This window comes from Apus apus, chromosome 4 (assembly GCF_020740795.1).
Source record: "Apus apus isolate bApuApu2 chromosome 4, bApuApu2.pri.cur, whole genome shotgun sequence".
NCBI classification, from domain to species: Eukaryota; Metazoa; Chordata; class Aves; order Apodiformes; family Apodidae; genus Apus; species Apus apus.
The window spans coordinates 68,443,156-68,466,652 of NC_067285.1; the positions used below are offsets into that span (position 1 = coordinate 68,443,156).

A 23,497-nucleotide genomic window follows, 5' to 3' on the forward strand; every position below is an offset into this window, starting at 1 on the left:
CGTCACTTACGTCATATATCTTATGTCGTTTTACATTATGACATCAGTGTCTATTCCCATGGCAGTAAAGAGTATTAATCAGAAATCATGGAGAAGCACAAGGGCATATAGACTACAATAAAAAACCCCCACAATTATATGTTAAATGACATGTTTTTGTGAGTAGACTGTAACTCTTCAAAATTCTAGTATGCAAAAAAAGTATACTCTCTAACTTGATAGTGTTTGAGAAAACCCAGAAAACTTCACTAGGTGCACCCAGTCAGCACAGATGAAGTGTGCCAGCAGACATGAGAACTCTTTCCTGTAGAGGCACATTGGTTGTAAAATTTGTAGTTGGTAAAGCCTATTGCATAAGGCTGGCTGGTTTAGGTTAGGCTGCTAGCATCTCCAGCTCTTTACTTTGCCTGTGGTGTCTACTTACGCAGATGCAAAATCATGTTTATAACTCAACCATCTAGTTCAGAGTCTGGCAATGCTCCTCAGTGGCACAGTGAACACAAGTCACTGATGAATCATCTGTGTCTGAATACTCTTCATCATAACACTACGTTGTGACAGACAGGTCTGGATACTTCTGCTCCTGGCTGAATTCTTACTATGAGAAAGTGATTTGAATTAATTATTGGCTCATGCATAGTCACCCAAATATATAACTAACCTGCAGGGTACAATGCTTCCTTCAGTTTAGTTTCTGTCAGTTGCTACTGAAGGGGGAAGACAAGCTGCACAGATGAACCTGAAAGTGAGGTTTGTAAGTGGCATAGTTGTACAGTGGGAGCTGGAAATACAGTCTGGCTTGTAGACTCCTGGCAGCTGCTGACAGAACAACAGACTAGGGTAGTCAGTCCTGGCCCCAGGTCATGTTTACAGGGTTGGCAGCCAAATAAGGTATCTCTCCTTCCTAAATGACCCCATTTTATTTAAAAATAACTGAAAAGCAATTAGCATGGAGCTCTGAGATTCCAATTTCAGAGTTATTTTTCAGAGCAGAATTCCTACAAAGAGAAGTGGCATATCTTAATATCGTAATTATCAGGCTCACTTTCCACATGGGTCCTGTCTGCTTTACCAGACAACATCCTCCTCCCTCCAGCGCTGAGAAACAGTTACTCACACAGTATCACCAAGGGGCAACAGCCTTCTCAACTTCCATTTGAAAATACCTTCCTACATCTCTGCCAGATTCAGTCTTTCCCACTCTAGCCCATGATTTACAGATTTTCTATTTGTTACGACTAAAGTACAACACATAAATGTACATGAACACATATATGTGTACTGTCTCCATAAAAACCTGTGGCAGTCTGGATGCTGACATCCTGTTCTCCCAGCAAGCATGAATATCCCAGCATCAGAACAGTATATTGACAATTCTAGAACACACAGACCTGAGAACAAAACTTGCTGTATTATTTGATTCCATAGAATGTTTTTGGATATAAGCCAACTCTGTGCGTGACAATAACACCATAGTGTGTAAGAGTTGATGATTATACAAAAAGCCAGTGTAGACATCCATAACTGAAACATCAAGAGATTCAAAAGAAAAGGGAGATAGTAAGGAAGTTCAAGGAATTCAAGGTCAATGGCATCCTGGGGTTTATTAGAAAGGCTGTGGTTAGTAGGTCAAAATATGTGCTCCTCGCCATATATTCTACCTTGGTGAGGCCACATCTGGAATATTGTGTCCAGTTCTGGGCCCTTCAGTTCAAGAAGGACAGGCAACTGCTTGAAAGAGTCCAGCACAGAGTTACAAAGATGTTGAAGGGAGTGGAACATCTCCCTTGTGAGGAAAGGCTGAGGGAGCTGGGTCTCTTTAGCTTGGAGGAGACTGAGGGGTGACCTCATCAGTGTTTATAAACTAATTAAGGGTGAGTGTTGGGAGGATGGAGCCAGGCTTTTTACAGTGATGTCCAGTGATAGGACTAGGGGCATTGGGTGCAAACTGGAGCATAGGAGCTTCCACATAAACATCAGAAAAAACTTCTTTACTGTGAGAGTGACAGAGCCCTGGAACTGGCTGCCCAGAGAGGTTGTGGAGTCTCCTTCTCTGGAGACATTCAAAACCCGCCTGGACGTGTTCCTGTGCAATGTGCTTTAGGTGATCCTGCTCTGGCAGGGGGGGTTGGACTAGATGACCTTTTAAGGTCCTTTCCAATCCCTAAGATTCTGTGATACCTTCAAAGGCATATGCACCTTCCAGTAGTACAACCTGGAATATAGTACAGTCTGCTTTAATGCCTCTAAATCATGGATACCTTTTAATTTTCTTTATGGTGAACACTTTATTTGAATCCATGGTTAACTGGAATGATCTGATAAACCATGATTTTTTCTGCTTCCAGTTTAGTGAGAGCGCAAACACGCCTGGCATGAATAAAATTCCGTTTCCATGCATATTTATGCAGACAACTATGAAATTAATTTTCTGGGACATTTTTGCTGATAAACTTTAAATCACACAGATGGTAATGAAAAATAAATATAAAGGGAAGTTAGCACACCTAACAACTCTAGAGACTAAGAGCTGGAGAATCTTTTCATGCAGCAGTCACCTAAGGTAACTTCTCAATGTAGACCAATATTTGAATAAAAGCATTATTACTACAAACTAGCTTTTAAAATACTGAGGCATCTGTACATAACCTTGCAAGAAAATACTGACTTCATGTCCCAAAACCTTACAGACTAGATAGATTGAAGTAAACACAGTAGTGAACAAATAGTGTAGTAAGAAACAGTCTCAAACATCTGTGGTATAAATCTGTAAACTGCCCCTGTTTCACTTAGTTCTTTGATGATCCCAGATGGAGCAGCTTAAAACACAACTGAACCTTCTTTGAAGTTCAAGGTTATCATTGTATCAATTCTGAATAAAGCACAATTTTTTTAAAGAAAATACAGTACAATAATCTTGTATTCAGAAAATACAATTAACATAATTACACGTCCTTTTATGAGGAATGCTGGTCTAATTCTAATACTGCTCCTAGATTTGGTTTTGGGTTTCTTTGCTGTGTTTTGGTTTATTTTTTTCTCTTCTGTTAATTAATCTATTTTACCCAGTAATAAAATTGTTCAAATATTTCTATACACAATGACTTTCCTGGTTTTAGTTCAGCCACAAGATACTCTATAACTGCTAAGATACCAGTACCTTTAAATCCAGTTTCTTCTGCCCTTCTTTATCAGAGAAGGGTACCACTGAACCATAACTGCTAGAAACACTAACAGTTGATTCAAGTCCCTTAAGCAGACAGAGATTTTTCTCAATTTTTTTTTCAGTGATCTTAGTGAGCCACATGTTCAGTGACTGGGCTAGAAGAGACAGTAATCGTAACAGCTGACCTGGGCCAATGAGGTCTTGATGAGCTCCTGGTATCCTCTCACTGACAGTTCTGCTGCTTTCAGCCTGGTTGCTGTGTATAATTAATTGTTGTTCTTTAGCTTGAAGAGAGAGAACAAGGAAAAGATATGAGTGAAATATGAAACAAGGCAATTGGGATTCTACAACAATTGCTTTCTCTTTATTCTATACCAGTCTTACGAAAGCCCAACCATCTGCAATGGTCCTTACTATCTGCTTAGTCCAGCTATAACAGTGTGGGACCACACTGATGAACACAGTGGATGGTTTAATATAAGGCTTCCTGAGATTGGCAGGGGCTGGTGCTAATACTAAAATGTCAACACTTGCCTTATAATTAATGGAATTTCGAAATCTTCAGGGCTAAACATTCTACAGGGATATTTTATATCAATACAAAACAGCAGCACAAAGACAATACAGAGATTGTCAGCAGTGAAATTAATTAGGTTTTTTTATCACTACAAAAGTACTCAGGTTTGTTGAAATTATTTTTGTTGACAGATTACACAAATCTTCAACCATGGAAAACCTTTCACTAAAGGCAATAGTGATATTACATTGTTACAGCACCTAAAAATAAAAAGCATTTCAAAACATAAATTCCGAATTCCAACAAATATAATCTGGGATTTGTAATGGATACATACATTAAAAAACTTCATGAAGGTGGTAAGTTTCTAAATATTTTCTCCTGTCGTGGCAAATGAAATTTTTTGTGCTTGTTTTACATGTCAGCCCAAATCTCTCAGAGCAATTTGCAAAAAGCTGGACTAATATTATTATTATTTCAGTGTAACAGCTGGGGAAAGTGTGGCCCAGAAAAGTGCCTTCACTCACAATATGTAGGCAACAACTGATAGGATAGCTGGGAACTGAACAGAGATTTCCAGCTTCCTAACTTACTTCCCTAGCCATTAGGCTTAACAGTGTAATTTTCATTTCATCATTGTTTAAAAAAAAAATATGTACCAAGAAGGTTGTACATTTGCTAGTGTAAATTTATACCAATTTTATACGCTTGCTCTATTCACAAAGTATTTTGAAGTAGATGCTGTTCCAGCTAGAGCACATCTTAGGAATGCCACTTACATGATTTCCAGTCTTTCCTACAGCACACACAGAGTAACACAGGTATGGAAACATTATTTTCCCTTTCAAATATTAAAACCTAGTCTGGTCATAATGTGAGTTTCCAAGGAAATAGAGTAAAATGCTGAATCAAGAAATTCTTTATGTTTAGTCAGCCTCTTGGCAGTATAGCAGCCCAGAGACATTGTGGAGTCTCCTTCTCTGGAGACTTTCACAACTCATCTGGACAAGTTCCTGTGTGATCTGCCCTAGATGTTCCTGCTGCAACAGGGGGGTTGGACTTGATGATCTTCAGAGGTCCCTTCCAGGCCCTATGATTCTATGATATACATGGATGAATAGACTACATTTAAGGATAAGGTGTTTTAGGTTGCAATTTAAGCACAGGAGAAGCAACAGTTAGGACAAATTCAAAGGAAATTGACTGAAAGTTTCATGGAATTTATTGAAATTGGCTGATAATAAAAACTAAATTCTCAAATAGTTATTATTTCAATAGCTTCTGTTACCTTTCTGTGGCATAGTTATTGGCAGGAGTTAAATACTTGCATCTAGCTCCCCTCATTACATAGGATTTATCAGGTAGTGATGTGATAATTTATGACAAAGTAGACAGTTTCATGCCTGTGCTAAAGACCAGCTGATTGATTTCCCTTTATTCTTTCATTTACCAATCTTTCTGTTGCTTTAAATGTATTCACTGCCACTGCTGCAGACACCAGATTTTTTTATATATATACTATCCATCTTATCTTTCAACTTCCCTATTAAATCAACTGCCCCACTCACACCTTCACATTGTGAAATACCCAAACACTGAAAGATTTCTTCACTGTTAGAGTTTCAAGGACATATATTTATTGCCATGTGCTTGTTTCACTAATGCTTTGAGGAGTTGAGATAACTTCCTTCCTGTAAGACCCAGGACACAGATCTCATCCAGTTGCAGCAGACCAAAAATGGAGCAAGCCAATAGCACCTCATACTGCTTATAAAAGCAGCAAGGACCACACAAAAATCTCACCCAAAGAAAATACTTCATGTTCCACAGTTACCAAATTTCATCCCTTTATAGGAAAAGTATTTCTCTGGCAGCATCTGACATTCATGGTTTTCATTTGTGAAACAAATTTGGAAGAGTCATTGGCAATATTGCTTTTCCTGCATCATTCTTTCAGTGGTGCTCAGTCCTTTCCCAAAGGAACCACTCTGACACATCCTATGTTAAGTCTTACATGCTCCTTGGTCCTACAGCTGAGATTCCTTCTCCTAGATGCTGAACAGCAGCAGATGTCATGGGAGCATCAAACCAAAACTCTAACTCATATTCTCCTTAGGTTCAAAATAGCCAAGCAACTTGCATTTGGACCTTTTAAAAATTGCATATGTTGTGCTCAGTTTTTTTCCTCAGTTCAAGCTAAAAAGATAAAATATAAAACAAAAATTAGACTACTAGACCCACCTTATCAGTTTCATTTACAATAAGAAAGCTATGCCAACAAAAAAAAAAAGCAGCATTTCAAAATGCTGAGCGATGAAGAGCACTTCCATTTCCTCATTTCCACTTCTGAATATCAGGTAACACACACAGGAATCCACCATTTGGTTCTTATCATTTAATACATTGGCCTAGATGTATAATTTATTGTCCCATCTATTTTTAAACACAGTGTGCAAAACGATTTCAGGGAATACTAAAAATATGGAAATCGGATCTTTTTCTCTCAATATATTTTTGATGAAGCTGGAGTGGCTGAAGGGAATCACTGTGGGAGTTTGATAGTTTCCTCCCATTGGCTGTGTTTCCAGGTGAACTGCTACCTTTTGTGTCTGCGGCTCACCCCACTCAGAGGATCGCGCTTGCACCTGTGCAGAACGTTTTACAGCCATCTGCTGGAGAAATGACATAACTACCATGCGAGAGAATTCAGTGCTAACAATGGCAATGGCACTGTCAGCAGCTCTGACAACCAGCTGTTTGCTCTAAACCAGAGCAAAAGAAAATGAACCCATATACGTGAAGGCACCTCTGCCTCCTTCCACAGCAAAGCAGAATTCGAACACAGCATGATCTACATTTAAAGATGCATCTTCCAGTTATTGAAATAATTTTTTAAGCATAATATAACATTCAGTGACCATATGTGCATGAGCTAACTGGGATTTCTTCCACTCGGACATTACTACACACACTCCTTTCTCCAGTTTAAGAATGGAAAGTTAAAATAAAGCTTTGTTTAGTAAAAATGACATCATGAACTTTACAACTTGGATCTTAACAAGCCCTCTCATTTTAGGAGTTTTTCTGCTACTTAAGTATTTGATTGGATGTTTTTATTTGTTGGATTGACCATATTGTGCTGTTTCATAAAATTTGTAAGAAATTATGTCTGCATTTTGCCCTTCTGAAAATGTTTCTCATAAAATTGCATTGTCCTTGCTGGACTAGGATCCATGTCTTACCCAATATGGTTCTTCATTGCCACACAGGAGGTAACATTAGAAATAGTGATCTGAACATGTCTGTCCCCAGAGGCTCTTCTGTCTCACTCACTACATTACTTTAGGAATCATCTGTAAGCAAGCAGTTACAATGAGGCTACCAAATGGGGTTTACAGATGTCTAGTAGTCAAATGGTGACAAGTATTTCCTCCTGCCTAGACTATCAGACTGAAGTAGTTATGTATGATTTCAACTGATTTGAGAGAGAAGCTAAACCAGAAGGTATTTTGAATTAGCATTTTCTACAAGCAACCCACATCCCACTAACAGTGCCTTGCCAGGAACTAAAACATATTGTCAGAACACCCCAGTTCCCTTGGCACAGAAACCCTTCAATAACAGTTCTGGTGTTGAGCAGATCAAGCGCAGAGAGGTTCAGTGACTCTGGAGAGCCCGAGTAAGAGCTTATATCAGCTCTCCCCCTGCTGCTGTAGAAATGGAGTACCTGAAGACAAGGCTATTGGGCTCCCAACTGTTCATTAGCTGACATCCTTTTATGGGAATTAAATAATACAGGCAGGGCTTCTGTTGGTGGCCTACTCCTCATGGGAGGCAGGATTCCAGAAACAGGGAAGAAGAGCCTTTCTGACATAACACTTTTCATCCCAATCTCTTTAAACACTTCCATAAGCATTAATTAATTAAATATCCCAGTGCCCCTGTGAGGTAAGTGTCATCTCAGTTTTCTAGATGGGTAAACTTGGGTATGCAGATTATAAGTGTCTTCCCCAAGTCATTCAGCAAGCCAGAAGGGTTTTGAGAATAGAACCCAGGAGATGTAATTTCAAATCCTGTCCTGTAACACTTGATAACATTTTTCTTTGTTCATATTTTTACATAGATGCCACTACAAATTGAGTTATACAGCTTGTTTCCTGGTCAATGCTTCCCTGTTGTTTTGATGCCATTTCAATTTTATCAACTGTAGCCTCCCCCTTCAACAAGCATTTTTTAAAAATCTATTTGTGCTAATGTTTGCATTTTTTAAAAGAAAACCTTTAAAACATCTGATCCATGCACACTGGACAGCCTTGCTGACTGTGTCCTGTGTTAATATCTGACTCCACGCTCAGCTGCACAGAAGAGAATTCTGTGCCTGCTGAGGTTCTGTCTCTTCAGCATTGAAGTTTCCCTCCTGGATGTGAATAACAGCAATTTCTCTTCATTCCTCTACATTAATTTTTAATCACAGCCTCTACTTTACCACTGCTGATTGAATTCCCTACCACATCTAATGGCCTTTCTTGTAATATTCATTCATTTAAAATATATATGCTGATGACATATCTTATTTTTCAAGGGCTGCTTGTTTAAGGCCAGCAAGCAAAGAAATAACTATTATACAGATGTTAAACTACAGTACATTGCCATGTTCAATCACCAGGGCAGAGGCAAAACACTGTATTCTGTGAAAAAAAAGGTACAATTATACAGGGATGATGTGTAATACCCAGTAAAATTCAGTCAGTGTTGGAAGTAACAACAGAAGTCCTACTCAATTCAGAAGAAAACAAAGTTGATACACGATTTTATCATGTCTAAAATATATTCTTAGAGCCTGAAACTGAAAGCCAAAAGAGTGACAGTGCTGTAGATGAATTTTACAAGTATTCAGTAGAGGACCTGCATTTAATATCCCCAGCACTGTAATACTCAATAACTAAAAGGTCAAAAGTAGACACACACTGAATGCAAACTTCATATTTTAGCAAAATGGAATAAGGCTGAAGATTTTATGACTTATATTTAGAGTAGAAGGGAGGAAGGGACATTCCGCTTAGCAACTCTAGAAATTCACGCCCAAGGAAGAGCATTTTTCCTGGTTTAAATTCAAAAGAAGGACTGTATTGATTTTCAGCAGAGCCATTGGCTTGCAAATCAGAATGCATTGTTCTCTTTTGTTGATCTGAATAGTTTAAAATCCTTACAATTGTACTCACCTTTGGATTGGCAGTTTTGCCCACTGTACCCAGGACAGCACTTCCACTCCAGTGATGTTACTACTTTGTGTTTGATTCTATAGGCTTGGTGTGTTGTGGTCTGTGACCTGCAAAACAAAAACATTTTAAACCTATTTGAGGTGGCCGAAGTCATAACATAACTCCATTATGTTATCCAACATGTTAAATATATCCTTTCTTTAACTGCTTGAAATTGAACTGCTTGAAGCCTGGGTAGGGTTTAGTGTTTCAACAGCAGTCACAGTTTAATGCTGCAAGCCTTCAGATCATCTGCATGGATTTTAAAGGAACCTGATGTCTAGTTAGTGCTGAATATCTTATTCAGGAGTCAAGTGCTGCTAACCTTTTAGGGAAGATATTATAATTAATATCTACTAAACTAGACTGAGTGAGCCAAAAATACAATTGGGAAATACCATTTTCCTTGAAACCAGGGAAAAAAAGTATTCACAAGGAATTTACGCCACCTCAGTTAACATCTAGTGCACACTGGGAGCCTTCCATTCTGATTATTTTAAACAAGATTATACAAACATTATCCAATAAAGCGTGAAAATTCCCACTCTGGAAGTCAATGTAAGAAGGGTATGGCTATGTAATTGTGGTAACTCAGTTATTACTGTTACTGTATGTAACTACAGAGGCAGCAGCAATTTTATTTCTGTGTTCCAACACATTCTTCATGTCCTGGCAACCCTGTCACTTCTTTTAGCTTTCTTAACTACAGAGAAGTCAGTTTAGGAAGAATATGATGCAGTAGGGCATACAGAGGAAACTAACTACAGCAGGTCTAGCTGCCTATTTTAATACATTACATATAAAGTTAGAATAAAAATATTAATGCACAGTTCTACTAGCTGCTAAACACTAACATGAAAAATACCTCAAAATACAATAAAATGATTACAGAAATATTTTGGGCACACAATCCCTGGCTAAATAATTCAAGAAAAAGGAACAAAATTCAAGTCTGTCAGATAAAATATATCCTCCTAATAAATTTTAAAATGCCATCTTGTTTTACACTGCAGTTAATCTCATCACCCCTTCACACGGGGATGTAATATTATATATATTAAGATTCATAGCAACTGGAAGGAGTTTGCTTGTGTCCTAACCAGCTGGGCTCCGAGAAATGAATTTTTCATCAGAAAGAACATGATAAAGATTAAGGTGAGCTGAAATCAAGAGAGTTCTTAGTTATTTTGCTGTATGGACGGTCTTACTTTATGATAAAGCTACCTTATTCTGCATTAACATAACCCGTTTCTGAAAGCACTTCTAACAATGAAGTGTCCATGAAAGGATTTAATCAGGAATAGCTATTTCAAAAATAACTCTCAGTGTAGACAAGCCTTAGAAATGCACATAGCAGAGATTTATTTACAGGAGCAGCACAAAGGAGCTAATTTTCCTACAAAAAAAGAAATGAGAGTTATGGTGTATCTTCTAGACTGAAGTAGGAAAAAAAAATTGGCAACATTTCAACCAGAGGGTCTGTTCCACAGTTTTGCAATAAAATCGAGTGTGTTTCGGAGTCACCAAAAGTACTCTAAGGATACTCTTTTTCCAGTTTCATCTCAAAGCTTTCAGCATGTTCTGCCATACCACCTAGAGGACAATTCTCGAAACAGTCAAACTGACTAGTAATAGGCTTTTGAATTTTTTCAAAGAAAAAACATTAAACCCTGTGTTTTGTTGGTGCTGTTTCAGTTCACCATTTTCCAGGCCCATGCATTAAAAACTAATTTAATTTACAACTATAATCTAATGTTTGGAGGAACACAATGATGCACCCAAAGCACAAAGGACAATCTGAATACGTTTAACAGAGTTGTTATTTACAAGTTGCATCCATGACAATTACTTTTCTAGGTTCACTGCCTGACCAAACCTGTGCCAGAAACAAGCACCCAGCAGAGATATAATAAAAATATTTATGCCTCTCTGGTGAAGCCTTTTGCTCCAACAAAGCATAAACTTCAAAAACAGCACAGAAGGGATATTCTACTCCACATGTGCTTTAAAGCTTTGTACATGTGTACCTTTACTTGCAGTACTCCAGAAGAGAGGAGCAGGCAGTGGGCTTACCTGGAGACTTTGAACTGATTAGAAGATTCTAAGAGTGAAGAAGGAATGTCAAGTCATGAGCTTTAACACTTGCTACAGGAACATGTTATGAGGCCTGGAAACACGCTAATCTCCTCTCACCTGTTTTCATTTTAATTTCTAAAGCCATGCTTGTATTAATTATGCAGCTGGTGATAATTAAAGTACTTCCAAGTACTCTTTCTTCCTAGTTCTACACACCTCTGAGCACAGGATCCAATATGCCAAGTGCAAGGCTTCGCTCTGCCTGATGAGAAGGTTTCCAGGTTGTCGACTACCACTGTAGGTAAGAGTCTGGTATGGACATAAGCACACCAGTTTCTGCAAGAGACAGAAGGTTAATACAATTAAAAATACAAATAACATTTTCCACAATATGGTGATATATGACACTTATAGGGGAAAGTGAGACCTATAGTTTAGGGGTAGGATAAGTTAGAAAAATTAAGTTTGGTTTCTCTCAGACTGCCAGTGTAGTGTTGGGCAATTAGTCTTTGTGGTTCAGCTCTTCATTAACAAGGAAAGAAGACAAGAATTTCTTCATCTCTACATATATTTATATTGCAAATCTAAATTCTTCTTTGTAAAAGTTTGTGGAGCACCAAGTACAAAGCAGCTCTTCTAGACTGCAGTAATGACAGGTCTTAAAATACACCTATATTTCAGATTATAGAAACTATTTATCCAGAATTAAAAGGATTGTTTCTTAAAGTTTTTACCCACCCTTATCTTCCACTTTATGGACAGAGATTTCTACTCTTCCTGTTCTTTCCCTAGCAATATTCTGAGCGCAAATAGACCATAGTTTGCAGTGCACATTGAGGTCAAAGCCACACACAACAATAATGTGCCATAGCTCTATGCTTGCCTGTGCTACTGGCTCCCCACTCAGAGAAGGAAATCACATATGAAATTATTAAACTCTTGATCACTGCAGTACAGAACATAGGAGCTGGCAAGTGCAAGGCCAGGTGTGATTTTTTTAAAAAAATCTTCTAAGGAGGTTGCAAGAAACCACAAACTGTTAAATCCAGGTGACTTGGTAAAAGCTACAGAAGAAATAGAATGAAGTAGAAATTATAAACTGAATAACAGCTTGGAACAGATTTGTAGATGGAAATCACTGACGATAAATCTGCTGACATTCTTTCAATCATAATCAGGTAGATAAAGGGGTGATTTTTAGAGGCTTTTGGCAAGGTTGTTCACCAAAAACTACTGGAGGGGGTGCAGGGAAAGGACTCTGTCACACAGTAGGAGAACAGATCCTGTTGTAGATTGATAAGGTATTAAATCAGAGAAGTGAAAAACTGGTCTGTTTTTTCAAGAAATAGTTCAGCAGCAGAATCCCACATGAATCTGTAATAGAAATTATATCCATTAACGCAGGGGAAAGTAGGTGAATATGGAGCTGACAGTTATACAAAGCTAAACAAAATCATTATGCGTAGTAAACCTGAAACTGATCTTGAAGAATTGCATAAATCTCATGGTACTGAATTTCCAACCAATTAAGTGTCAGAAAAGGGTCTCACAATGCAGAGTCAGGCACAAATAAAGACAGCCATATACAGACAGTATGACCAGCTAAATTAACTAGCACCAGGAAAAAGACCTTGGAGTCATTGTGGTTAGCTCTTTGAATATGCCAATATAGTCCTGTGCATTAACTAAATTAGTGAATCAAATACACTAACTTATTAGAGAAGGACTAGAGAACAATCAGAAAACACCACTGTTTCAGTACATCAACTGTTTATTGCCATCCATGAGTTTATGATTAGCCTGAAGTGTGAACACAGAATTCAGGTTAGTTCCTAGCTCTTAAAAAGAGGTGAAAAGAAAGGTACAAGGAGCAGGAGGGATTGGAAGTTTGGGTCTTCATTATTCAGTTAGTCTTGTTATGACAGAGGCATCCAACCAAAGCAGTTAAACCTAAAGGGGAAAAAAAAAAAAAAAAAAAGGGAGGGGGCTGGGTGGTGTTTCCCCAAATATAGACTGTGCCAGATGTGGAAGTTTGGGAAGTCAAAATGGATTTGAAAAAGCAGTTGAATGATTCAATGAAAGAAGATGTCATTAGGGTCTTGTTGGTTTGGGTTTTTTTAAAACATAAAATTTTATCTATAACCTTGGAAAGCATCCTGAAGAGGTATTATTGCATTTCTGCTGGAGGAACAAATGTCTGTTTGGTCTAGCAGTGATTTTTTTTTTTTTTTTTTTACCCCTCCTCTAACTTAGCACAGCCTTTCTCAAGGTTATGCATTATTCCCTTTCCTATGCTGAAACATATTTACTTTTTGACTTGGCAAGTTAGCAACAAGGCATTGTTTCAGTTGTAGGGCCAGTGAACTTGCAAGTACTTTCATACCAGTATGTGCAAATGAAAACTTAAAGCTCATCTTCCTGGGTCATTTCTGCTGCTAACCTTCACTTCCAGCTGTAGTAGTTCTGTTAGTGTTTCATAATCCAGCAAGGAAATATGTATGTATATTACCCAGCTCGCCCTGACATCAGTATCTTGCTATAGGCTTCTTGCAGTGGAATTCAAAATAGAGTGAAGACCAGATTAGTTCCATTTACTTAACTGGCATTAGCAAAGATTTAGTGTTTCAATTAAGAACAGCAGCAAAAAACACCATACAGCATCAGCATTTATCCTTAAGTGATTACTTTTGTCTGCTGAGATCCTACCAGTGAACTTGCATTAAATTCAGTAGTGTTTTACTTGGAAAACAAATTCTGAGAAAACAGCAGGATAAGCTACGAAGTAAAATGCTAAGTAAGGCCAACAAGCTGAACCTCACAGTATTTCTGCTATCAGTATCATTTTGTGGTGCTCCCTCACACAACATGAATTAATTGATGAATAATGTGTTTCATATAAAATGGATTTTTATTGAGTTTCTTTGATCTCAGTCTCCACTTCCTTGACAGTTTTCATTAAGATAATATTTCTTTTTAATTGGGTATAAAAAGGAAAAAAAGCTGTGCTTTTCTTCAATGCTTCTTTAATGCTCTGTCTCCTCTAGCTATAGCTTTTCATCTGTGTATAGAATACAGCCCATGAATAAATATTTGTTAAAACGTAAATGCAGCTCTCAAGCATAAACTGAAATATTAGGTACCCTTCTCACTACCTCTGTGTAAGCCAGGAGCAACCCCATGCAAGTTTGAGACAGATAAAATTAGCAGAACCAAAAGGAAACATAAGTCTTTTGAGTTGCAGAGGGAACACGAAGTTATTTACATCACACCTCTGGCTGGCATCCTTTACAGTCTCCTATATCACACAAACACTAGTGGTAGTTACTAAATAATAACAAGATTCGTATTTAAACATTGCCAACAGCCAGAAAGACAGCTTGTAACTCCACCCCTTCCAGCACACCTCTGTAGCAGCAAGGGAGGATATGCATCCCCTCTTGCCAAGTGTTCAGCAGGAGCAGGACATGGCAAGGCATCTAGCTCCCTCACAAGCATGACCAGAAATACAGCTCTTCCATAGGACCTCCTTGCTGAGCATCAGGGAGTTAGAAGAGCAGGGCTTCTCCCTAACAGAAAGTTGAAGTGTGTGTGCATGAAACTACACAAGCCAGGCACTGACCTCAACAGCAGCATGCAGTACTGTAGCACCAAGGACAGGCAAACAGCAGCAGGACAGGAACATCTCAACTCACAGCCCAGCAAGCATCAGGCAGAAAACAGGCTACAAGTCAGCTCTAAGAGGACTACTACAGACAAGCACCTTTATAAGGAGAACATGCTCGAGTCTGAACTTCAATGAAGCCCCTTGCACGTGAGTGTGGGTGGAGGTTTCAGGTGAAATTGGTTAGGACAATTAAGGGTTGTTACATTGCCCAGGGCACTATCACCGAGCTCCTTTAGCACTACACAGCTGTAGTCAGGGTTCTGTATATTCGTACCCAATATTAAAAAAATCAGTTTTTCTCCGAAGTGCAGCACAAAGATGAGGTTAAAAACACAACCCAAACAAACAAACAAAGTTCTTCAGCATATGAATGGGGTACTAAACATTTCTTAACAGATGTGGAAAGTGACAGTGAAGTGACAGTCACCTATTCAGGAGGAGCTCTAATTAAGAATGGTGGCTTGCTTATGATTTAAACTCCTTATAGAGAACATAAATATCTAAATTCCTCCATAACTCTCAGCAATCAACTGATGGCATATAAAGACTGATCAGAAGACATCTGAAGTGAGAACAACACCTCAATCTGTTATGTAGCACCACACCTCTCTTACTGTTGCACATAAGCTGTCTAGAAAGTCTGGAACTGAGAGCTAACACCTTGGGCAGCTGGGTGCTATACTTACTGCCTCTGCAAATGAAGCACCCAGATTTTAAAATCTGGGCTACAATGAGCCAGTGGTGAGGCTGGGACTTGAGCTGGCGGTTCCCTAGCCTGCGCTATACCTTTGTACACAGACCTGACAGCTCACCAGAGAAATGGATTAAACAGAAGACAAAGAGCTGTGTTGTCACTGATGACATTTTCTGCAGTGCGTACGGTTGGGGTATAATTTTTGGTAATTGGATTCCATTTTACATCTGAGCAAGTGAGATCAATGAAAAAATAAAGCAATGAAAACAGGCATAAAAACCAGTTCTAAAATACATGAAATCCCTGAACACAAAGAGTCCAGTGTAAAAAAGCAATCTACTTTTAGAAATTCATAATGTAAATTCACTAATTACCATTATTAGTGAGGGTGGGTAGATTCAAGGTAATAGCTATTGGAACTTGCCCATTTGGAGATGCCCTCCAAAGGAAAAAATGGTACAATACATTCCAAATGGATCAGTTAAGGGCTGCTCATAGTTTCTCAAGATGGTCTGAACTCAGATTCTGGTCTCTGCCATGAATGTAACTCAACTCGAGCAAATTGTTTCTATTTAAAATATTTAACTCATTCTTAAACTACATGAGTGCGATGTCTTGAAGCTGTGGTTCTCACATGGCCCAGCAATCTTTGATCAGGCTAAATTGGAGGAAATACTCACAGCAAAAGAGCCCCTGGTGTGACTCATAATTAGGTTTATGCTACCAATGAAATAAGCTCATTAAGAGATGTTAAGAATGTAAATACAATTTTGAAATCAAATTGTCTGAAAAAATGTAGATTTGGAAATAGAAGATGAAGCGCGGCAAAAGAACTATGACAGGCTGTATTAATGCAAAGGCAAAACAGAAGGCAACTGATTTGCATAACAGGACTTTAAACCTGAAAATCCTCTCTAGCCTCCTTGGAATAATATATTCCAGATCAACAACACAGGCTTCTAACATGCAGATTTTGTTGAGAGCTGCATTGAGCCTGATTTCAATCAGGAAAGCTGTATTTAAAAAACAAAACAAAATCCTCGCAACATACAACAGAAATCCAGCCTGGGGAGAGTGGTGTAAGTCCCCAACTGGCATAAAGCCCATGTGACAGATTTCATCCTCCTCTTGCATGTATTGGCCCAGAAAACTCATTGGTAGCAAGATGTGGGAGAACACCTCCCAGTTCTCAGGCCTTTGAAATAGCCTCTTTGCTTATGATACTTGCAGCAGCAAAAGCAGTTCGATCGTATCTGAGAAGCAGGGGATTGTACCAAGAGCAGTGTTTGCTTCTTTTGCAACCAATAAGCATGTCTACACCACAGCCTTGGCAGGCCTCAGTCCTCTGGGATTTATGGGCACTGCGGATTCAAAGACCTAAGTAGCTAATGGGCCACGGAGCCTGCCCAAGTGGCTGGAGATAAGCACCTGTAACCAGCAGGGCACTACTGGGATCCAGATGGTGCCTTTAAGCCTATCTTTAGCTTTTGGTATTTTACATCTCTTGTACAGCTTATTCAGATCTTGTGCTAATACCCTCTCTGAAAAGTTGTCTTCTTTCTGCTTATACCATTCCTGTGTCTTTTTCCACAGAGAAAACATTTCATGAAGCATTTCCTCATTGCCACAACTGGCCCAAAACCAGAAAGGAGGCAGCCTGGAGCCAACTGTGAAACAGAAGCAGTTTTGGGGCGATGGCAATTAAGGACTGACTGCCCGCGCTGTGCCACCCGTGGCAACAAGCCCAGTGCCCTGTTACACGACTTTGCACCAATAACACGTGTGTTTCTCGGGGCGGGGGGGGGAAAGGCAGCTTATTTCTGAGAGAGTAAAGCAGATTGCTGTGCTGTTTCCCTGTGTTCAGCCGACTCACTCTCAGCAGCTAACGCTACCTTAGGACCACGGCGTGTCCATGTGTGTGCGCGCCCCTGCGAGGCGCGGGCTGGCGGGGCCGGCAGGTGGCGGCCGCTGCCCGCAGAGCCGGGAAAGCTGCGGCTGGCGGGGGAGGCTCCTGGGGCCGTGTGAGCGCTCGGTCTGTCCGCCCGCCACCCGGATGTCTGTCTGTCTGTCCGCCACCGCCGGCCGGCCCACTCCTGCTGAGGGAGCCGGGCTCGGCGGGTGCTGCGGGCGTGTAAGTGCGGGTGCGGTACCGCTCAGCGGCACCAGCTGTCAGGGCGTGTCCCGCCGCCTTTTGCCGAGTTCCCGGGGACTGTGCGTTGGTGAACCTATCGGGCCCATCGTGGTGGACTTGGCAGTGCTAGGTTAGCAGTTGGACTACATGATCTTAAAGGTCTTTTCCAACCAAAACGATTCTATGATTCTGTAACAGGACTCTCCTGAGTATGGCCACAGCCAATGGAAACGTTTCCATTTAACTTCAGCAGGCTTTGAACTGGTCCTCCTGAAGCTGTGGTACCCCACGTTGCTGAAAAGCAAAGCACAATTTACACTGACACCAAAAAAATAAATAAATAAAATTTCCTTAGTGTGAGAGAGTTAGTGGAAGTTTTATGTGTCTGCCCTTCCATGGCACATTTCCATGGTAAAATGTTATTTAGGTGCATTGCCAAGAAAAACCCAAATGGACCCTCACAAAAACTGGCAGCTACAGAGTACCAGGTATACCTGTACAGACTGCTTCCACTTGCTTTTAAGATCAGATGCTTGTAAATGGTCCTAAAGCCACACAACAGGAACACCAGTGGCAGCAGGGCCACAAGGGGTGTAGATTTTGTTCTGCCCCTTTCATATTATATCTGAAAATTAGTTCTTTTTATCAGTGAATAAATTAGATTACCTGGCTTTTAATAGAAATGCTATTGAATCAGTCCAGCAGAACATCACTGAATCATGAAAACGAGATTATTGTGTTGCTGAAGGAATACAAAAGGACCCAGAGCTGTAGCCATCGCTAAAGTCTGTGCTTGGCTTGGTGGTTGTGCCTCATTCACATTGTATGCAGCGTATTGGTGTTTCACAGAATAGTTTATGAAATACTAACCTCATTTCTACACCTGTGTTCATTTGGTATTGTTCTTTACATCTCGGCAAAGAGGATAGAGAGAGATTCTACAAGCTTCTGGAGCCAGTGGATGCCTTGCAAGGAGAAGCTGAGAGAATGGGGCTTGTTCAGGTTGGGAAAGGGAGGGCTTTGAGGGTACCTAGCAGCAGCCACCCCAGCCCCTACAGGAAAGCTGTTGAGAAGCTGGATCTAGGCTCTTCCCAGCAGTATATGGCAGGAGAACGAGAGTCAACAGGCCCAAATTGAAACAAGAAAGGTTTAGACTGTATGTTATAAACTTGTTCCCCGTGAGGACACTTAGGCTCTGGAGCAGAGCTCAGGGGAAGTGAGCAATCACGAGCTCAGAGTGTGGATCAAGCCCCAAGCAACCTGGTCTCATCTCATACCTGGCCCAGCTGTGGGCAGGAGGTTGGACTAGAGACCTCTCGAGGTTCCTTCCAACCTGATAGATCCTATAGTTCCATGAAACTGTGATCTTCACTTATGTATATAACTCCCCTGGGTGATAGGATTTTTCTTCTGAATACAGTAGGTTAAGTGCATTAATATATAAAAACATATAGAGACAGGTACAGATCCTGAATTTAGGTTATATAAAAGTACATCACTGTGATATATTTTCAGTTTGCTTTAAACATCCTGCCAAGTTTGGGTGATGAGAGAGAATGTTGACTGACATCATGTAAGCACTCATTAAAGGGATAGAAAGAACCCTGAATGTTGTTGTTGTTTTTTTTTTGCTATTGCATGAGACTCCAGGTTTTAGTTTTAGCAACTTTCTTTCAAGTCAACTAGGTAACTACAGAGGCCTCTCACCTTTTTGATACTAGTCATAAATTCTATACCTTTATATGAACATCAGACATATTCTGAAATTAGAAATTCTAGTTCAAACAAATTATAAACTTAAATCAAAATTGTTTAATATTTTTAGGTTCACTGCCCAGCCTCCTTTGTTTTGAAATGTATGAATCTACTAGCCACAGCTGCAGTAAAAATTCAGTACTTACCAGGGACTGGCTATAACAAATCAAATTGGGAAATCTGCTTTACATGCTGATTGAAATGCAAAATCTGGACAACTTCTGACAAGTGCATTTGATATGCCATATAATACAGTATGTAGTGGTAAAATGTGTTATAGCATATGTTTTTAAGCCTGAAAAACAGCTGACTTGTTGACACTGAAGTATCAGGTGGGGGGAACCATACCAATGGTTTCATGTTTTTTTTTCAGGATTCAGGGTCCTGACATTTTGTCCTGCCTATTACAAAACACAATTTCTAGTCTCATCTTTCATTTCCTTTTGTTGTATGTGCAGTGTTGAAGCCCTGGACTGTGAGCAGCCTCTTTGCCTCATCCAAGTTTTGATTTACTGTTTTGACCGATAGTGTGTCCTACCTTGTGCTGCAAAAAATTAATTCACTATTTCCACTTATCTACTGCTTTGCTGATCTATTATAGCATTAAAGAAGTTGTCCTGTTGTGAACCAGAGCAGCTCTTCCAGACCTTCTCTCCCTTTCTCTGTTTGGAGTCCTTCAAAATAATAAAACTTTCCCAAATATGGAAGTTAGACTTTTCAGAAGATAACCATTAATCTGCTTTGAAAATCAGTCAGGATCTTAATTCTACATTTTTCTCTCTGGAATATAAACTTATTTTACATCATCTAATTGACCCAGAGTATGAAATTCATTAAGCTAGCTCTGGTCTAGTTTACTGTCACTGCTTCTCTGATGACCTTCAGTGGAACTGGTTTTCACTGGTAATGGCTTCTGCACATTGAGAACACATTAAAAAAAAAAAAAAAGCCTTTATAAGTGGCAAAATGAAAATATTAAGAAAGAAGATCCATCTCAATTCTAGGGGTGAAAGTTGTTCTTTAATCTGTCTACAGTGTTGTTTTGGACAGCTTCTCTTTCCTTATTTAGCTTCATGAAATGGCTAAATGCCTTGCCAGTTGCTTTGTACCTCATTTGCCACTTTCTAGTGCAGACCTGTGTCTTTATGCTGTCACTGATTGATTTCTTGGGGGGCCCTTGAACAAAAAAGGATCTGAGCTGAAGTCCATTAAATTCAAGGTGATTTTTTTTCCCCAGGATTTTCCTCATGACCTATGGTGTTACTTAACAGGAATGTAGTACAGAACAGATGCCTAAGGATTTGACAGAAAAATGGTTTTTTGAAACACTTCCATTCTTTAATTTGCCACAGAGATAATGGCTTTCTAAAACATGTGGGGACACCTTGCTGCTGTTCTTTTCCTTGCCATGTCTATTCTAGGAATTAGTGTCAGTTTTCTAAAATGGCGATTACATTCTGATTTGTAAGAATGCATATTTTCTGTCAAGACTTGAGCAGATGTTTCTGATGTACTTTAAATGTAATGCTGCAAATGAGTCAAATGTTTGCAGTGCCTGAGAGGTAAATCCTAATTTGTGTCCGGTTTGTTCCAGTAATCCTAATCTGTGCAGTGCAGTGGAGAGACATTAGTAGGGTTGGAAAACAGTCTGTTCCTAATCCTCACTTCTCCCATAGCAGATGAAACACAGAGCAAGAGCAAAGATAAAAGTGAATGTTAATGCAATAGCTAGGATAATGAAATGAATGGAAACCTTTATTATATTCATCAACATATTTCAGAAGTAATCTGTATAGTAGTGCCTTATCTGAATTTGATCAGAGAAAAACTATAACCAGAATCTGAGGAAGCTAATAGAAGTATATGGTGGGGATTTTTGTCTTTTTAAGCACCTTGTGAGTGTCTCAAAAGCATCCTGGGTGGAGACGGAACTTTTTTTCTTCCCAGTGCTATGTTTCCTGTGCTACTGAAAGCAGTCTGTCATGGCTCTGCCTTGCCATCATTGCTGAAAGGCTGTCTCAGAAAACTGAAACTTTGGTCTTTGTTCATTCCTGAATTGTGTCTAGTTTTCTCAAATTCTTATTTCATCACCTACACTTCAGAGTTGTATGGATATATGTTTACCATTTCTTCTCTGCCTGAAAGACGAAACATCTTACAGGCTATCTCTGGGAGGCAGTGCAAGCTGGGTAAACCATCTTCTGCAATGACTCCTTCCCACTCAGGAAGCAGAACTGCTTGAAAAGTGGCAACTACATTGGATCAAACAGATCCTGTAATTCTTTCTGTGCGTGGGACATCAACAGTGGAGAAGATTTCATCAGTGCATGGGTATGATAGCACTGAGGTAAACAAAAATTTTATGAATCGCACAGACCTGGTGCAACTCTTGCCCTACATCAGAACTGCTGCACAGTGTGTAGTAGTACCTGATCTGCACAGTGCCTTAATGTGTTTTGCTACATCACACCAGCAGCCTCAGTCACCATTAACTGTTTTACTTCTGTGCGCAGCAGAAGACAGCACTAATCTCTAAATACTTGTGTTAAAATTATCTTTGCATGGTTATGGTTTCTTGGTACCATGTTATGTGTATCATTATGGAACTGCATAATGATGTCCATTGCCCCATTTATTCTGAAATAGCAATTAATTAGTGAATTCCAGCACTTGGATGAACAATTTGCTTTGGTCTTTAGGCTTGCAGTGGGAATAACACTGCATTGAGCATGTGTAAGAAAATTAGATTGTGGGTTTACAGCCAAGCATCAGAAGTATATTCAAGGGGCTACTGGAGAAGAGGGGCTCATTGCAAAGGCCATGGCTTGAATACAACATTGTGAGGCCAAAGCAAGCACTGCTTGTCAAACATCCTCTGACGCTTGGCCACCAAGGCAACCTATGTACCAGTGTAAGAGGTTGCTCCTTGCAGGTCGCAGTGGATATAAAAGTGAGGCAGAAACCTAAGCCATGTGTGATTTCATTTATTGTAAATGCACAGTGATGCAATGTCTTAATAAATCAATTCAAGAATTGTCCCATCTGCTCCACAAAAAAGTGACATGATCAGAAGAGTCTGTGAACATTGCATTTACAAGGCAATTAAATCAGGTTTCTACATGTCTTGTGTATTTGAACCATATGCTGAGCTTAACCATTCTTTTTAATTTGTCATTACACTAGAAACTCTACCAAGCTGATAAAGGCAAAAGTAATTTCCAGGGAGAAATGCAGATTTCTGGTCATGAAAATGAAATATTTCAGCACTCCTACCACATGTGGCAACTAGGCAAATCTCTCCCTGGTGCTGACTTCATTAAACCTTTCTGTGCTTTGTAATAAAATAATGTCACCTCAACACTACCCAAGGTAACGGTGGGGAAAGTCTATGAAGACCCTCAGTGGATTCACAATAATTAAAAAATGTGTAATATACACATACTAAGAGAAAAGAGTAATGTAGAGCCATCCAACAATATGGAGATAGTGTGGTTAATTTACAGCCTGAATGAATGTCTCATATTCAGGAGCTGCCTTGAATAATAATTAATAAAATTAGATTCAGAATGGAAGGATGAGTGTGCTAGTCTCAGGGCTCAGCCTCAGATTTGCTCCATAGCACCACTGTTATTTAAGCTGCTTCATACCACGAAATACTACAATTTTCTCCCTCCACAGGCTAAAACAGATGTATCTCACATGAACTCAATTGAAAAGAATGTATAATCAATTTTCTTTCATACCAAATTGGTGCTCACATTTAATTTGGAAAAACTCTCCCTCTGTTGCTTGGCTCTCAGAAGCACATCTCTAATTTGGAAATTAGAAACGAAAATTTGGAGACAGGTAGAATTATTTTTTTTTTGATTGGTTTTGTTTGGTTGGTTTTGTTCTCTTTTGGTTATTTTTTTAGATACACAGGCCTTACATTTCTGAGCTTAAGTCAAGTTCACTACTAGGAGCGAAGAGAGGAATTTTTCCTCAGCTCAAGCCATTCCAGATTTTATTTCTATGGTTTCCTCGCCTTCTGAAAGCTTGGGTGCAGGCTTTTCCAGAAGAGGGGATACCTCCTCAGAGAAACCACTCTTCTGAAGTAGTCTGAGAGCAGGTAGCTACAAAATCTATAAATTGTGTCCTCCTGTACCTATTCTAAAGTTAACTATAAAATTGTTCCACTTCACTGTGAAAGAGCAGGATTTAATTGCATTTTCATTCCAGTGAAGAAAAAGGAAG

General features: G+C 39.4%; 1 protein-coding gene across 1 annotated transcript in view; it reads right to left on the reverse strand.

Annotated features, from left to right (window-relative positions):
* MMRN1 (multimerin 1) overlaps positions 1-23,497 on the reverse strand; it is a 42,999-nt gene that overhangs the window by 16,070 nt on the left and 3,432 nt on the right. The window contains exons 2-4 of the mRNA XM_051618352.1: positions 11,237-11,356; positions 8,906-9,012; positions 3,352-3,450 (exon numbers count right to left, since the gene is read on the reverse strand). Coding sequence (XP_051474312.1) covers positions 3,352-3,450; positions 8,906-9,012; positions 11,237-11,356 — 326 coding nt within the window. The remainder of the gene's footprint in view (positions 1-3,351; positions 3,451-8,905; positions 9,013-11,236; positions 11,357-23,497) is intronic.